This window comes from Myotis lucifugus, unplaced genomic scaffold (assembly GCF_000147115.1).
Source record: "Myotis lucifugus unplaced genomic scaffold, Myoluc2.0 scaffold_412, whole genome shotgun sequence".
NCBI classification, from domain to species: domain Eukaryota; kingdom Metazoa; phylum Chordata; class Mammalia; order Chiroptera; family Vespertilionidae; genus Myotis; species Myotis lucifugus.
The window spans coordinates 843,099-861,237 of record NW_005871460.1 but is presented as its reverse complement, the minus strand read 5'-3'; the positions used below and the strand labels follow the sequence as shown (position 1 = coordinate 861,237).

Sequence of the window (18,139 nt, the reverse complement as noted above, 5' to 3'; positions counted from 1 at the left end):
TAGTCAGTAGAGGGCAGGCATAAAGGGTGACTTCTGCTTTTCAGCTGTGCCTGTTGTTAAGGGATAAGGAATGGAGGGACCTTGGAATGCACTGAAGTACAGTAGATATGAGGGGCTGCCTTTAAAAGTTACAATTTGTGCCGAAACCGGTTTGGCTCAGTGGATGGAGCGTCGGCCTGCTGACTGAAGGGTTCGATTCCGGTTAAGGGCACGTGCCTGGGTTGTGGGCACATCCCCAGTGGGAGATGTGCAGGAGGCAGCTGATCGATGTTCCTCTCTCATCGATGTTTCTAACTCTCTATCTCTCTCCCTTCCTCTCTGTAAAAAATCAATAAAATATATTTTAGGAAAAAAGTTACAGTTTGTTTGCTTTCCTGGAGACAGTCTGGCAGATGTATAGGGAGGTGACTTATCAATACTTTTCACAAGCCTAGAAAATATGACTAGAGAAAAAGTTATGAAGAGTTCAAAAGAGGCTTGTTTGAAGGGGCGGAGGAAAGGAAACTTTCTACTAACTAGAGACTCCTTGTTGCGAATTATCTCTGAGGTGTGACCAGGGAGGAAGGGTAGCAAGAAGGTAGCCTTGAAAGTAACTAGTCTTGTTCAGCGGTTTGAACTCGGGTGTTGTTGAATCAGATGAGCCAAAACACTTGGGGTGTAATTAGCACAGTGGTTCTCAACCTTGGCTGCACATTAGAATCACCTGGGAATCTTCTTTTAAAATCCTGATTTCTGGGCCTCATCCTCCGGAAATTCTGTTTCTTTGTTACTAATGATGAGGCCCAGAAATCAGGATTTGAAAAAGATTCCCAGGTGATTCTAATGTGCAGCCAAGGTTGAGAACCACTGAATTAACAGGCGCTTCTCATTAATTGTGAAAGACCACAGCAAAGAAAAGGAAAGAACTTTTTCTTTTCCTTACAAATACCTCCACCACATTTAGATCCCAAGGCTTTATTGACTGGAGGAAGTTTAACTACTAGGAGTCCAAATAAAGGGACACCAGCAATATGGGGGCATTCTGTTAAGGAGGATGTGAACAGTGGGTCCGCCAGGAAATAAAGCACTCATTGAATTTTCTCCTCAACCGACAAGTTCTTTTTTAATTCTATTTTTTACTTTATTGATTTCTTACAGAGAGGAAGGGAGAGGGATAGAGAGTTAGAAACATCAATCAGCTGCCTCCTGCACACCCCCTATTGGAGATATACCCACAACCAAGGTACATGCCCTTGACTGGAATTGAACCTGGGACCCTTCAGTCTGAAGGCCACTGCTCTATCCATTGAGCCAAACTGGTTAGGGCTAAACCAACAAGTTCTAACTCCCCAGTTTGGACAAAAATGAAGGCACATACTAAACCTAGTAAGATCAGGGATCCTGGCATGCCATGGCCAATCTTAGGAACTCAGAGGCCAAAAGTAACCATATAAGATGGTTTGAAGTTAAAACTTTCTAAGCAAAAGTAAGCCACAGGGGTAGTTATGTCCTAGCCTTGTTTTTTGTTTTGTTTTGCAAAGGTCGATTTTTACCTTAATAGGCCTGGCTATTGTGTTTTTGCATCTGGGATAACCTACCTTTGGATTTTCAGGGAAATTTCCATTTTATAGAAGCTTAAGGGCACAATCTCCCAACACAGAAGACCACAGACCCCAATTATTATTGTTATTGTGTTAAATATTAACTGTTACCTAATAGATAAACTTAAAAAGAAGTTTATGTCTATTTTTTAAACTTTTTATCCAAAACCAGAGATTTCGCTCCTCAACTCTCTCCCTTAATTTATCAACAGTGAATTTCATATAACCCCCTTATGTCTTCTCCTTTGAGTCTAATGTATAAAGAAGGTGCAAAACTGCCATTCTCCCACCTCAATGTGTTTTCTTGTTGTTTCTTGGCAATGTCACAGGCTTTGGTCAAATAAACTGAGAAAAATTCTCCAACATGTTTGGACTTTTCTTACAACAACACTAAAAGCAATCAACTCATGTGAATCAGGTGAACGTTACATGGAGGGGTTTCAGCATTTTCAGGGACACAACTGACAGAAGACAGATTTATAAACACAAATTTAGAGCAGACCCAGAACCCAGCAAGCTAGAGTTTTCCCATTGCTTTCAGAGAACAGAAGAAAATGCTCAAGGCTTGGGTGACTGTTTTTATTGTTTGTGTGTGTGTGTATAATCCACAGGGAAGGATGTTTTTGTTTCTTTTTTTTTTTTTACCCTCCTCAGCCTTCCCTTCTAAGATTCCTCATTCTGAATTCCACACTCTGAATTTACTCCATTCAACAGGGGTTTTTTTGTTAATTAGATTACATATATGAGTGAGATGAAGTGATACTTCTCTTTCTCTCTTGACTTATTTCACTTAGCATGATGCTCTCCAGGTCCCTACATGCTGTGTGAAAGGGGAAGAGAGTCTTCATTTTTACTGCTGCATAGTATTCCATGATATCAATGTACCACAGTTTTTTATCCAATCAATCATCTACTGATGAGTACTTGGGCAGTTTCCAGATCTTTGCTATTGTAAATTGTGCTGCTATGAACATAGGGGTACATACTATCTATGTGATTGTTTCAGGTGTCTTAGGATATATTCCTAGGAGTAGAATCACTGAATTAAATGGCAGTTCCATATTAAATATTTTGCAAAAACTTCAAACTGAATCCATTATGACTGTACCAATTAGCATTCCCACCAGGGGTGTACTAGGGTTCCCATTTTTCCACATCCTCCCCAGCACTTCTCATTTGTTGATTTGCTGATGGCAGCCATTATGAAAGTGGTGGGGTGATACCTAATTGTTGCATTAATTTGCATCTCTCTGATGATCAGTCACTTTGAGGATTTTTTCAAAGGTTTCTTGGCCATCTTACCCACACTGGCAGCCCAGGCAGAGCTGACACTTTGGATGGCATCAGAAGCAAATGCTCTGATGAGTGTCTGTTTTGTGACATTAACTTTGAGTAATGGATTCAGTGGAGGCAGGATAGAGGCAGTTAGAGACTTGAGCAACTTCTGCAAGCAACATTTAACCTGAAGGAGACACATGCCAAATGCCATGAATGAAGAAACAATGCCTGCCGTTCAGAAAGGGCTGGTCCTGTAATAAAGATATACAAAACCAGCCACGCGGGTACATGAGAAAGAAACTTGCCCTCGAAATCACGTCCCTTGAAGGCGCTTAAGGGACCTGAAAATACTTGGTGTGATCTTGGGCTATTTGCCCCTAAATGCAGTCCTGTAGTCAGCTAAGGAAATAGGGGATCCTGGCCATGGAGCGGAGAAACTACATTACCCAGAAGGCCACGCATGGAATGGCATCAGGCTGAGCCAATGAAGGGTCAGAGAAGGCATTTGCGTTTGGCCGCTTCTGTAGGGCGGGATGGTAGTGCTCCTAGCCGCGTTTCCTCTAAGGTTTTTGTCTCTGCAGACGAGGTTTTCCCGGTCCAAGGTCCCGTGGAGAAGGCCGGAAAGTGGTGCTCCCCCCCTCACAGCTAATGGTGGAGCCGCCAGTGGTGCTCACAGCTCCCACGTGGGTTGAAGCTCGGAGTCGCCACCCGGACCCAGGCCAGGGCCAGGACAGGGACCGCCATTCCTGCAGCGGCTTCTGCTCCCGCCCGCTCAGCCCACAGAGGGCAATGGCGGCGCCCCCGCTGAGGAGACGGGCTGAGGTGAGTTTGTGTCCCCCAGGCCCTCACCGCCTCCTCACACAGACACCACAGCCTGGGGAGGGCGCCTGTCCCGTCCTGCAGCTCAGTCCCGCGTGGAGGCCCGTGAGGAAGGTGGAGGGGGGAGAGGAGTGTTGTGGTTTCTGAGGACACAGCAAGTGCAGGGCAGAGAGGACGGGGGTGACTTGCATCTGAAGGTCCCTGAGGATGTGGCTGTGAGTATTGACGGAAAGATCAGAGGCTGCGGGGAGGACGGCACAGACTCATTCGGGGCTTTCCCAGCTGTGGGTCCATCCGGGGCCTGGGGTGGTCCTGGATCCGGCTGGACTACAAGCTCTCTACACGCCATATGCCAGGTTCATGGGTGAGTCCAGCGAGATCCAGTGGCATTGGAGCAGGAAGGGGGCAGAGCTGAGGGAGTGAACATGCGATCTGAACATGGGAAGGGGTTGAACATTACCCAGTGGTGTGCACACCTGGAGGAAGTGTGAGCTGATGGTCCTGGAACCTGGTGTGGGGACTTAAAGGTGAAGCATAAACCCTCGCTTGGCTTTGTCTTGGGGGCAGTATCTAGGAGACTGCAGTGGTGTTGCTGGCAGGAAGGTTGGGGCCCTGCAGGCATCGCCCAGACCTTAAATGGCATTGCTCTCTACCCTCCCCTCCCCAGTTCTTCCCACCCAACCCAGCTGCTCTGCTGAGGGCCATTCATTGCAGTGAGTAATGGGACTGTGATGAGAGAGCAGCCTGCACTTGCATTAGGGCCTGGTGTCCACAGTAACCAGGGGCCCTGGAGGAGGTTGAGGGGGAAAAGGTGTGTAAGGAGTAGAATGGCAGGTTCTCAGAGAGACAGCTCTGCTTTCAATTGTCTCAATTCTGACAGGTTGGCGTGACCTTTGAGGACATTGCCCTGTACTTCTCCAGGGAGGAATGGAGCCTCCTTGATGAGGGTCAGAGACAGCTGTACCTGAATGTGATGCTGGAGAACTTTGAACTTATATCCTCGCTGGGTAAGACCCTCACTGTCACCAGTGACCTGGAATTGGCTTTTCTATTTCCCAGGGCCCATATCCCAGGGTGTGCTCTGTCCTCCCATTTAGACTGTGGTACTGCTTGATTTTTCCAGTTTCCTGGATAGTTGCTGTCCTGGGGTGGGTTGGTCTGTTTCCCCTGCTCCCTTCTATTCCTGAAGTCCCAATACTCCCTGCTGCACCAAATTCACAGGGAAGTACTTGAGGTTGGTAGTTTTGGAGGAAGCCTGAGGGATTCCACCTTGATCAGGGAGGAAAACATTTTCTATGTTCCTGTTGGTCACTTGTACCTCGTTTTTGAAGAATTGTTTCTATACCTTATCCTGCTTAATAACTGCATTTTTTGGTTAAACATTCTTTGACTTCAAGTTTTTGTGACACCAACCACCTTCTGTCTCCTTGTTTATATTATATATTCATTGTTTATGACACCCAGGAGCACATTCTTGCATGAGCTTAATTTTGCTTTGCAGATGCAGATATTGCTCCCCACACCCGCTTTTCTACAAAGTCGATGTTTTTAGGCAACCCTGCAATTCAGCAGGTCTAGTGCCACCTTTTTTCTAGCAAATTCAGATGCTTGTTGCTAGTGCTTAGCAATAAAGTATTTTTAATGAAGTTATATTGAGTTTGGTTTTCGGACAAGTCATTGCATTGTTATTAGCCTCCAGTATAGTATTAACATAACTTTATTATTCCCTGGGAAATCCAACTATTTGTGTGAATTTCTGTCTATATCTCAATATTCGCTTTATTGTGCTGATACGAACTGAATCCACAATCTATCCAAGCGATTCCTTCATAGGATTTGCAAGTATTTTCTTCTTTTCTCTAGATTTCCTTTCATTTCATTTTTTTATTGCTGTTGGGCTGTGAAGAAGCTTTTTTCTTTATTGGTTGCAATCTGGACTGTCTGTTTTTTCTTTTTTGTCTGGTGGTTGGTGTCACATTCGAAAAATCATGTCAAAACAAACCTCCAAAACTTTTTCTCTAGGTTGTCCTCAGGCATTTTAAGTTTTAGCGCTGATATTCAATTCTGTTATGCAGGTTGCATTAAATTTTATCAGTGGTGTCCAGTATTGTTGTGTTTACATGTGAGTATTGATTTTCAGCAGCACCATTCATTGAAGAAACTATCTCTCCTTTCTTCTCTGTCTTGCAGTTTTGACAAAGATTACTTGAAAGTATGTGCTGGATTTATTTCTGTGTTTTCTGTTCTCTTCTGTTGATGTATGTGTCTGTGTTTCTCCAGCAATACATTGTTTGCTTGCCTTCTCTTTGTACTAAATTGAAGTCAGGAAGTGTGATGCCACCAGCTTGCTTCTCACTCACGATTGTTTTTGCTATTCACATTTTTTAGTTCTATACATTTCAAGGTTTTCTTTTCATATCTTTGTAAAATACCATAAGAATTATCCTCAGGGTTCCATTTAATCTTAGATTGCATTGTGTAGTATGGATATTTTCACAATATTTCTTGTTTAAAATTCGTTATTGATTAAAGTAATATATATTGTATTACATATGTCTCTTCTTTCCCCCATTGACCACAAATGAGTGAGATCCTGTGATAGTTATCTTTTTTTAAAAAAAAATATTGTATTGATTTTTTACAGAGAGGAAGGGAGAAGGATAGAGAGTTAGAAACATCGATGAGAGAGAAACACCGATCAGCCGCCTCCTGCACACCTCCCACCGGGGATGTGCCCGCAACTAAGGCACATGCCCCTGACCGGAATCGAACCCGGGACACCTCAGTCCGCAGGCTGACGCTCCATCCACTGAGCCAAACCGATTACGGTCTGTGATATTTATCTTTCTCCACATGGCTTACGTTGCGTAGCATAATGCTCTCCAGTTCCATCCATGCTGTTGCAAATAGTAAGAGTTCCTCCTTTTTAACAGCAGCATAGTATTCCATTGTGTAGATATGCCACTGTTTTTTTAATCTACTGATATACTGATGGGCACTTAGGCTATTTCCAAATCTTAGCCACCCTAAATTGTACTGCTATGAACATAGAGGTGCATATGTCCTTTCTGATTGGTGTTTCTGATTTCTTCTCTTTCTTTTTAATATTTCATTATTGATTTCAGAGTGAGGAAAGGAGAGGGAGAGAGAGATAGTAACATCAGTGATAAGACAGAATCATTGATCGCTTTGTTCTGCACGCACCCTACTGGGAATCGAGCCCACAACCCAGCATGTTGCCTTGACCATCATCGAACCTGGGACCTTTAAGTCTGCAGGCCAACTCTCTATCCACTGAGCCAAACCGGCTAGTGCTGTTTTTATTTCTTGGGATATTTTCCTAGATGGGTCAATTGGGAGTTCCATTTCTAATTTTTTGGAAACTCTATACTATATTCCACAGTGTCTGTACCAATATGCATTCCCAGCAGCGATGCACAAGGGTTCCTTTTTCTCTGCATCCTTGTCAGCACTTGTCATTTGTCATTTGTTGATTAGTTGATGATAGCCATCCTGACAGGTGTGAGATGATATCTTATTGTCATTTTGATTTGCGTCTCTCAGATAAGTGGCTTTGAGCATGTTTTTATATGTCTCTTGGCTTTCTGTATGTCTACTTTTGAAAAGTGTGCACTTAGGTCCTTTGCCCGTTTTTTTTATTGGATCGTTTATCTTCTTTTTGTTAAGATGTATGAGTTAAGATGTATGAGTTCCCTGTAAATTTTGGAGAGTAAACCCTTATGGGATACAACATTGGCAAATATATTCTTCAATTCAGTGGGCTTTCTTGTTGTTTTGTTGATGGTTTCTATTGCTGTGCAGAAGCTTTTTATCTTGACATAGTTCCATTTATTCATTTTTTCCTTAGTTTCCATTACCCTAGGACAGTGATGGTGAACCTATGACACGTGTGTCAGAGGTGACACGCAAACTCATTTTTTTGGTTGATTTTTCTTTGTTAAATGCCTTTTAAATATATTTTAAAAATATCAAAAATATAAATCTTTGTTTTACTATGGTTGCAAATATCAAACAATTTCTATATGTGCCACGGCACCAGAGTTAAGTTAGGGTTTTTCAAAATGCTGACACGCCGAGCTCAAAAGGTTCGCCATCACTGCCCTAGGAGCTGTATCCGTAAAGACATTGCTAGGATATATGTCTGATATTTTGCTGCTGTGAATTTTTCTAAGATTTTTATGGTTTCCCATGTTACGTTTACAGACTTTATATTTAGTTTATTTTTGTGTATGGTATAAGTTGGTGGTCTAGTTTCAATATTTTGCATGTATCAGTCCAATTTTCCCAACACCATTTATTGAAGAGACTGTCTTGAATTCATTGTATGGTGTTGCCTCCTTTGACAAATATTGAGCATAATGGCTTGGGTCGATATCTGGATTCTCTGTTCTGTTGCATTGTTCTATATGTCTGTTGTTGTGCCAGTACCAGGCATGTTTGCAATATACCTTGGTACCTGGTATTGTCATCCCTCCAACTTTGTTCTTTCTCAGGATTCCTGTGGCTATTTTTTATTATTATTATTCCATATTTATTTTTGGAGAGCTTCTTATAGGTCTGTGAAATATGCAGTTGGTATCTTAATGGGGATTGCATTGAATCTGCAGATTGCTTTGGGTAGCATGGACATTTTCATGATGTTGATTCTACCAATCCATGAACACAGTATATTTTTTCATTTTTTTTATATCTTGTTCTATCTCTTTTTCTCAACTTCCTGTAGTTTTCGGAATAGGTCTTTTACCTCATTAGTTAAGTTTATTCCTACGTATCCTAATATTTTTGTTGTAATGGTAGATAGGATTTTTTGTTTGTTTGTTTCTCTTTCTGTGAGTTCGTTATTGGTGTATAAAAAAGCCATAGATTTCTGGTTGTTAGTTTTGTAACCTGCAACATTGCTGAATACATTTATTAAATTTAGTAGTTTTTTGATGGTATCTTTAGGGTTTTCTATGTACAATATCATGTCATCTTTGAATAATGATGGTTTTCTTCTTTTCTAATTATGAAGCCTTTAATTTCTGCTTCTTGTCTGATTGTTATTGCTAGCCCTTCCAGTTTTATATCAAACAGGAGTGATGAAAGTGGGCATCCCTGTGTTGTTCCTGTTCTTAGGGAAAATGGTTGTAGTTTTTGCTGATTGAGTGTGATGTTGGCTGTGGGTTTGTCATAAAAGCTCTTATTATGTTGAGGTGTGATCCTTGGGCTCCTACTTTGCTGAGAGTTTTTATCAAGAAAGTGTGTCAGATTATGTCAGATGCTTTTTCTATATCAATTGATATGATTATATGATTTCTGTCTCTCATTTTGTTTATATGTTGTATCGTATTTATTGATTTGCAGATATTATATCAATCTTTCATCCCTGGAATAAATCCCACTTGGTCATGGTGTTGATCTTTCTAATGTATTGTTGGATACGATTTGCCAGATTTTTCTTGAGGATTTTAGCATTGATGGGTGTCGCTAAGACTACAGTGGGAGAGCTGCTGTGCAGGAGACACCCCTATGGAGCATGACCTGCATCAGTGGGGCTTTGATGGTCAGTGAGTCTGCCCCTTGAGTGTATAGCTTATGGATGTGAAGAGTTTTAAGCTGCTATGGTATGACACTGACCACTGGGTACACTGGCTCTTGGGTCTCCAGGGAAGTGTAAAGTCAGCCTCTGCCTGGAGCCATCCAGCAGCATCTACAGAGAGATCTGCAGAATCTCCTCTTTGTATCGAGTTTGGAAGTGCCCTGATGAGGCCCAGCTGTGAAGCAAGGAAGGCTAGTGCTTGTGCCGGGTATAGGTCTTTTATTGATAGGTTTGGGGCTCCCTGACCCAACTGCAACTTGTTTGACAGGTTTTATCCTGAGCAAGGGCAGGCAGTTCATATACAAATGCTGCTGCACACAGCTTGGTTGGAGTTGTAAATTGGATGGGGTGAGGTCTCAGGGAATCACCAGGTCGGAGCACACAGAAATGGTTGTCAGTAAGACCTGCCATCTTGGAAGTGGCAGCATAGGTATAATGACCACAGCAGTCACCTCTGTCTGGGAGAAAGCTGCCCCCAAATTCCTGCCCTGATGCCAGTTAGTCCAGTTTCCCCTCGTATGTGTCTTGATCCACCCCTCCGCCACCATGTTTGCCAGGCCCTGGAGGTCAGAAGAAGCGTGAGTTTGTAAGTTCCCTTTGTGGTACTGGCATTGTAAGAGGAGCAGCTGGGTCTCCTGCACCCTCTGTGTCACTGAGCCCCAGTCCGCACTGGTTTTTCCAACCCATGGTTCTTACTCCCATTAAGGCCTTTTTTCCCCCAGTCTGGGACGCTGTGCTGTGCGACTGGTGTGGTACTGGGACCTCTTGCTCTTCCAGGTGACGTCTGCAGAGACGATCTCCCTCCCAATTAAAAAAGTGTCCCACATGGGTACACACGACCAGGACCTTCCATGCCTTTATACCTCCTATCAGTCTCAGTGTGCTTTCTACTTTACCTCTCTAGTCCTAAGACAGTGGTTCTCAACCTTGGCTGCACATTAGAATCACCTGGGAATCTTTTTAAAATCCTGATTTCTGGGCCTCATCACTAGAAACAAAGAAACAGAATTTCTGGAGGATGAGGGCCAGATATCAAGATTTTAGGAAGATTCCCAGGTGATGCTAATGTGCAGCCAAGGTTTAGAACCACTGTCCTAAGACTTCCATTCAGCCAGCTTTCCAGGCTTTCTGGCTGATGGTTGTTGTGTATTTTAGTTGTAATTTTGATGTGGTTGTGGGAGGAAGCCAGTATAGGCCTTTGCCTACACCGCCATCTTGGATCTCCTCTCCCATAACTTTTCTGAATTCAATTCTTTTTTTTTTTTTAAATATATATTTTATTGATTTTTTACAGAGAGGAAGGGAGAGGGATAGAGAGTTAGAAACATCGATGAGAGAGAAACACCGATCAGCTGCCTCCTGCACACCCCCTACTGGGGATGTGCCCACAACCAAGGTACATGCCCTTGACCAGAATCGAACCTGGGACCCTTTAGTCCACAGGCCGACGCTCTATCTACTGAGCCAAACCGGTTAGGGCCTGAATTCAATTCTTTCTTCTTTTATCTTCACCTGAATAGTGAGAATATTTTTTCCATTGATTTTTTTTTCTAAGAGAGTGAGAGTAAGGGAGAGTCAGAGAGAGAGAGAGAGAGAGAAACATCTATTGGTTGCCTCACACATGTGCCCCCACTAGAAGGGGGATTGAACCTGAAACCCACATACTTGCCTCTTACTGAGAATCACATCCATGACCTTCCAGTGTGCAAGCAGGCACTCTCAGCACTGAGTGACACGGGCCAGGGCTATTTATTTATTCCTTAAATTATTTATTTTTAAACTATATTTTATTGATTTCAGAGAGGAAAAGAACTAGAGAGCGATAGAAACATGAATAATGAGAGAGAGTCATTGATCAGCTGCTTTTTGCACCGCCCCCACCCCCTTCCCCATAATGGAGATAGGGCCGGCAACCTGCAAGTATCTTCTGACAAAGACTGGAATTGTGATCTACAAGGTCTCAGTGGTTGGCAAACTCATTAGTTCACAGAGCCAAATATCAACAGTACTTCTTCAAAATAGACACCCGCAGGCCAAAACCCGACTTCTGCAAATGGGCCACGAAGTTTCAACACTATACGCGCGCCCGCACATGGTATTTTGTGGAAGAGCCACACGCAAGGGGCCAAAGAGCCACTTGTGCTTCACAATCCGCAGTTTGCTGACCACGGTTCTAGGTCATGGGTTTATGCTCAATCACTGAGCCATACTGGGCAGCCTTTATTTATTTATTTTAGACACAGGAAGGGAAACAGAGAAAGAGAGGGAAACATTGATCTGCAGTTCTACCCATCTAAGCATTTATTGGCTGTCCCCTACATGTGCCCTACAAACCCACAACTGTGGTGCATCGGGACCACACACTCAACAAGAGAGCTACATGGCCTGGGCTCTGAATTTGTTTATTAATTTCAGAAGCTCATATGGGATCTTGACAGATTTCTCTATGGAGGGTCATGTTATCTCTTAACATCAACATCTCTCTTTTTATTTATTTATTTATTTTTTTAAAATGTATTTTATTGATTTTTTACAGAGAGGAAGGGAGAGGGATAGAGAGTTAGAAACATCGATGAGGGAAACATTGATCAACTGCCTCCTGCACACCTCCTACTGGGAATATGCCCGCAAGTAAGGTACATGCCCTTGACCGGAATCGAATCTGGAACCCTTCAGACTGAGCCAAACCGGTTAGGGCTCAACATCTCTTACTATTTCTTTGTGGTTCCTAGTGTCAGGTGTAATGTCTTACCTTTCATTTCTTTGAAGCTTGTTTTTTTTTTTTTTCCCCAATTGACCCTTCCCCAGCCTCCCCTACACCCCTGACGCTTCTTGTTGTTTGTTTATTGGTTTTTGTTATTTGCTTTAGTCTAACTCAAGGGTAGCCAATATTTGTATTGTTTTATTTTGCCTTATCTCCCTTTTACTGATGCTTGTTCAAATATTTGAGGAAGAGAGATGGGGAGACAGAGAGACAGAGAAACATCAGAGTGAGGGAGAAACATCAATCGGCTGACTTCTGCACACAAGGTAACTGGAAATGGAACCCATATACTGACATGTGCCTTGACTGGGAATTGAATACTCGACCCTTTGGTACACAGGATGCTGCTCCAACCAACTGAGCCATACTGGCCAAGGCATTCTGTGGTTTTTAAACACAAAAATTTCCAGTGCTTTTTTAAAAACAGGTCACTTTGGTCAATGATAGCAGAAGCACAGGGGCTGCTGGAGGTAATTCAGACCCTTGTTTTTTACCGTACGTATTTTCAAATATGTTTATTCACCCAGTCTTTTGTAGTCATTCTTTCTGTACACTTCTTTATTTGTGTCTGTTACACTATTTGTCTTCATGGTACTCTTACTCCCATTTTTTATGCGGTTTTTGTTTCTGAGTAGCTGTCTGCTTACCATGGGGTCGGGGGAGATGCTCATATCTCTAATTCTGCATTCTTTCGGAAGTCACTCACATAGGTCTTTTTTTTTTTTTTTTTTTTAATATATTTGTATTGATTTCAGAGAGGAAGGGAGAGATGGAAACATCAATGATGAGAGAGAATCATTGATCGGCTGCCTCCTGCACACCACCTACTGAAGATGAAGCCTGCAACACAGGCACATGCCCCTGGCCGGAAGTGAACCTAGGACCCTTCATTCCACAGGGAAATGCTCTATCCACTGAGCCAAGCCAGCAAGGGCTTACATAGGTCGTTTGTCTGTGATCTCATTTGTTTTTTGTTGTTCTACCACAGTGTTGATCATCAACTTTTGTGTTTTTCTTTGAAGATTTGCATCATTTATCAGATAAATGTCTCAAGTGGGATTTAAGAGGAAGAATCATTTGTGCATCACAGAAGAAACATGACTTTATTTATTTATTTTTAAATGTATTTTATTGATTTTTTTATAGAAAGGTAGGGAGAGGGATAGGGAGTTAGAAACATCGAGTAGGGAGAAACATCAATTAGCTGCCTCCTGTACACCCCCTTCTGGGAGTGAACCAAAAACCAAGGTACATGCCCTTGACCGTAATCAAACCTGGGACCCTTCGCTCCGCAGGCTGACGCTCTGTCACTGAGCCAAACTGGTTAGGGCAAAACAGGACTTTATTAATGACACAGTGGACCCATTGGTGAACTTGCCTTGGAGAAGGGTCATTGGGGAGGAATTCTCGGCTGGCCTTTGTTACATTCATAGCTAGAAACCCAGTGTTTTCTTTTTCTTTTTTTTATTATATTTATTGATATTTTACAGAGAGGAAGGGAGAGGGACAGAGAGCTAGAAGCATCAATGAGAGAGAAACATCGATCAGCAGCCTCCTGCACACCTCCCACTGGGGACGTACCCACAACCAAGACACATGCCCTTGACCAGAATTGAACCCGGGACCCTTCAGTCTGAAGGCTGACGCTCTATCCACTGAGCCAAACCGGTCAGGGCAACCCACTGTTTTTTTAAAGTTGCCCATGCCTCACCCATTTATGCCTGTTTGTGGTTATTGTTGATATTTTGCCAACTACTCAGTTCTAATAGTGATCATTTCTACTCGGATTCCCAGAGCATGGATAATCTTAACCTCTATGCATTTTGTACCTCTGCCTCTTTAACACGTTTCTCTTTATTGCACCCCAACGTTGGTCCATGGCTCCAGCACCTTGGAGTCCACACATTATTGTATTGACGTTGAACATCATGTGCACTAATACAATTAATTTTTATGACTTTGGGCCGCTTTAAATTATTCTACACAGACTCACATGCCAGCATGTAAGGTCCTAAAGGAAGCCGTTTGTACAGGAACAGTGAGGAGAGTCTTCCTGTCTTCGTTGTGTCCCATCCTGCGCTTCTGTCCCTCTCTTGGTTTGCTTTTCATCATTGACTGACTTTTGGAGCCATAATATATATAACAGCAATTTCCTCAGAGTTTACCTCACACCTCCTTAAAATCTTTCTATGACATCAGGTCTAGTCATGAAAGATAAACATTTGTGGTGGAGATATTTTGTTTTCATAGGATCAACATGTACTTCACCAGTGTTTCCTTTTGTTCAGGTTGCTGCTGTGGAACAGAGAATGTGGAGGCAGCGACTGAACAGAACGTTTTTGTAAGAGTGTCACACACAAGGAATCCCAAGTTAGCCTCGTCTTCCCAGAAGAGCCACCCCTGTGAGAGTTGTGGCTTAGTCTTGGGAAACATTTTTCACGTGATGGAGGGGCAGGGAACACAACACGGACAGATACTGTTGAGGTGTGGGGCATGTGCAAAACAGTTTTACTTAAGTATAAAATTTCACCAACACCATGTGCGAGAGAAGACTTTCATTAGAGGTGTGGACAACATCTCACTTGCACACAGCTGCAATTTCAATGTGTCCCAGAATCGTTTCACATATGAGGAGGTTGGGCAGGGTTTCCTTACCAGCTCAGGACATCTACACCTGAAGACTACTCAGACCATTGACAGTCCAAATGCTATTTTGACAGGTGGGATGACATTTCAAAGGACAAACAATTATTACACCAGAAAAGACTGTAAGACAGACATTACTTGCACCCACACGTTTATTCAGGAAAAGGATGTCAATGTTGGAAATCAATGTTTTGTGTGCTCTGAATGTGGGAAGTATTTTACCAAATTTTCTAGCTTGTCTTATCTACAGCGAGATCACACTGGAGAAAGGCCTTATGAGTGCAGTGAATATGGGAAAGCTTTTAGCAGTATTAACAGCCTAGGTGAATATGAAGCTTTGCACACTGAAGAAAGGCCTTATGAGCGCATTGAATGTGGAAAATCTTTTACCAATAGCAGTGCTGTCCATTATGATCAGAGAGTGCTCACAGGAGAAAGGCCTTATGAGTACAATGAGTGTGGGAAATCTTTTACCAGTAGCAGTAACATTCATTGTCTTCAGAGCATTCACACTGGAGAAAAGCCTTATTTATGTAGTGAATTTGGGAAACCTTATACCTGTAGCGCTAAACTTTGTCGTCATCAGAGAGTGCACACTGGAGAAAGGCCTTATCACTGCAGTGAATGTGGGAAATCTTTTACCACTAGCAATAAACTGTATCATCATCAGAGAGTGCATACAGGAGAAAAGCCTAATAAATGCAGTGAATGTGGGAAATCTTTTACCACTAAGTTCCACCTTCACAGTCATCAGAGAGTTCACACAGGAGAAAAGCCTTATAAATGCAGTGAATGTGGGAAATCTTTTACAACTAAGACCAACCTTCGTACTCATCAGAGAGTTCATACAGGAGAAAAGCCTTTTAAATGCACTGAATGTGAGAAATCTTTTACCACCAAGACCAACCTTTGTATTCATCAGAGAGTTCACACAGGAGAAAAGCCTTATAAATGCAGTGAATGTGGGAAATGTTTTACCACTAAGTTCCACCTTCACAGTCATCAGAGAGTTCACACAGGAGAAAAGCCTTATAAATGCAGTGAATGTGGGAAATTTTTTACCACTAAGACCAACCTTCGTACTCATCAGAGAGTTCATACAGGAGAAAAGCCTTTTAAATGCACTGAATGTGGGAAATCTTTTACCACCAAGACGATTCTTGGTATTCATCAGAGAGTTCACACAGGAGAAAAGCCTTATAAATGCAGTGAATGTGGGAAATCTTTTACCACTAAGTTCCACCTTCACAGTCATCAGAGAGTTCACACAGGAGAAAAGCCGTATAAATGCAGTGAATGTGGGAAACCTTTTACCAGTAAGTTCCACCTTCACAGTCATCAGAGAGTTCACACTGGAGAAAAGCCGTATAAATGCAGTGAATGTGGGAAATCTTTTACCACTAATACCAACCTTCGTACTCATCAGAGAGTTCATACAGGAGAAAAGCCTTTTCAATGCAGTGAATGTGGAAAATCTTTTACCACCAAGACCAACCTTCGTATTCATCAGAGAGTTCACACAGGAGAAAAGCCGTATAAGTGCAGTGAATGTGCTAAATCTTTTACCACTAAGTTCCACCTTCACAGTCATCAGAGAGTTCACACTGGAGAAAAGCCCTATAAATGCAGTGAATGTGGGAAATCTTTTACCACTAAATTCCACCATCACAATCATCAGAGAGTTCACACTGGAGAAAAGCCTTATAAATGCAGTGAATGTGGGAAATGTTTTACGTGGAGCATTGACCTTCATCGTCATCAGAGTGTTCACACAGGAGAAAAGACTTATCAATGCAGTGACTGGGAAAAGTTTCATACATACTGATTCTCTCCAAAATCATCAGACTGTTCATACAGGAGAAAAGCCTTATAAATGCCATGCATGTTGAAAATCGTTTGCATGTTGTAATGGTCTGCAATATCATCTAAGAGTTCATACAGCAGAAAAGCCTTATAAATGCAGTGACTGTGGGAAATTTTATACCAGTAACACCAACCTTCGCCTTCATCAGAGAGCTCATACAGGAGAACATGCTTATAAATGCAGTGAATGTGGAAATTCTTTTACAACTAACTCTCACCTTCATCGTCATCAGAGAGTTCACACAGGAGAAAGTCTTTATGAGTGTAATTAATGTGAGATATCTCTGCCTAATTTGTAAATTCGCTCTGCACAAAAGAGTCCGAATGTGAAAAATTTCTTAGATGTGTTGAAAATATCGATTCTTAGTTGGGACTTAACAATTGTATAAGAAAATATATGAAGTCCCATTACTCTGAATTTATCTCATATGTTTAATCACCTACATTATGTAACGTACCCACAACTATTTTTACTGTTCTGTTTTCTTGTTTGTATGTTGTAACCATATGTATCTATGTTGGACTTTTTAACATAAAGAGCTGTCTTGCCAGGTCTATGTCACTGCATATTTCTGTTGCTGAACGTATTTCACCTGAACCCCTTATAAGGCCCCTACAGATGGCATCATTCACCATCCTCATGGGTCCAGGGAAGCTAACTCTGTTGTCTAATTTGTTGAAGAAATTAGGAATACCTGGGTCCTTAGTGTTACTTGTTTCTCAGTCATGAGTTGCCATGTAGAACTGATTACTATTGGCCCCAGTAAACATAATCTTGCAGAGGGCCTGCCATTTTCAGGGACAAGCTTTCCCTAGATGCCATTGGTGAATTTATTGAATGTTTAAGTGACCAATGAAAGAACTCCCAGTGTCACGGCTCTTTCTTTGCAAAATAATGAAGCCTTTTCCATAAGACTTCTTTAATGTTGGGTGTTCAATTGACTCTATGGCTTAGTTTATAAGGAGATATGGGCTCTCCAAGCATGATGATGTGAAAAACTTATATGTGGTCTCAAACATTTTTGCCCTTGGTGGAAGACTATGGTGCAGAAATTAGCTCAGCAGTTTTTGCCAAATTTACACTGCTGCCCATAATTTCCCATGAAACACTGTAGTCTCTCTAGTCCTCATGTGAAGCCGGATGCATTGAGACACAGAGACCACTCCGAAGAGCGTGTAGCTGTGACAAACTCAAGTGTGTTTTCTAGGAGCTTGAATGCTTTTCTTGTTTTCAAGGAATGCTGAGACATTTGAAGGGAACCTCCTGTCCAGGTCTTGCAGAGGGCCATGTGCCATAATGCCTACAATTGCATGGGTGATGGGCACTGGTTTCAGGACCATTGCAGTGAGGGGAAACTGTTTCACTGCAGAAACACTGATTTAATTTCTTTTGGACCAGACTGCAGCCCAGTAGATGGAATGGTCTTCATCTAAACCTGCACCAAAGAAATTTTTTTGAGGAAAAGACTACAGGAGCCGTCTGTACACAGATCTGAGGGACATCTGGGTATGTTTATCTTCTGTGGAGCTGTCATTATCCTTGATTATAATCAAGATGTTTTGTGTCTTCCTGTAGCTTCTCAGATGTTC

The 18,139-nt window shown here is 42.3% G+C and overlaps 1 protein-coding gene across 1 annotated transcript; it reads left to right on the top strand.

Annotated features, from left to right (window-relative positions):
• The first annotated feature begins 4,538 nt into the window (after positions 1-4,538).
• Positions 4,539-16,623, top strand: LOC106699459 (oocyte zinc finger protein XlCOF6-like). Its single transcript, XM_023743755.1, has 2 exons — positions 4,539-4,684; positions 14,329-16,623. The coding sequence occupies exons 1-2, from the start codon at positions 4,651-4,653 to the stop codon at positions 16,509-16,511; spliced, it is 2,217 nt and encodes a 738-aa protein (XP_023599523.1). The 5' UTR covers positions 4,539-4,650; the 3' UTR covers positions 16,512-16,623.
• The last annotated feature ends 1,516 nt before the right edge of the window (positions 16,624-18,139 follow it).

What these genes read in the sequence shown, in the direction of transcription:
- LOC106699459 (XM_023743755.1), top strand. Translation starts at nt 4,651, where the DNA reads ATGCTGGAGAACTTTGAACTTATATCCTCGCTGG. An exon ending in TGAACTTATATCCTCGCTGG is followed by an intron (nt 4,685 to 14,328) that starts GTAAGACCCTCA and finishes CCTTTTGTTCAG; the next exon opens with GTTGCTGCTGTGGAACAGAG.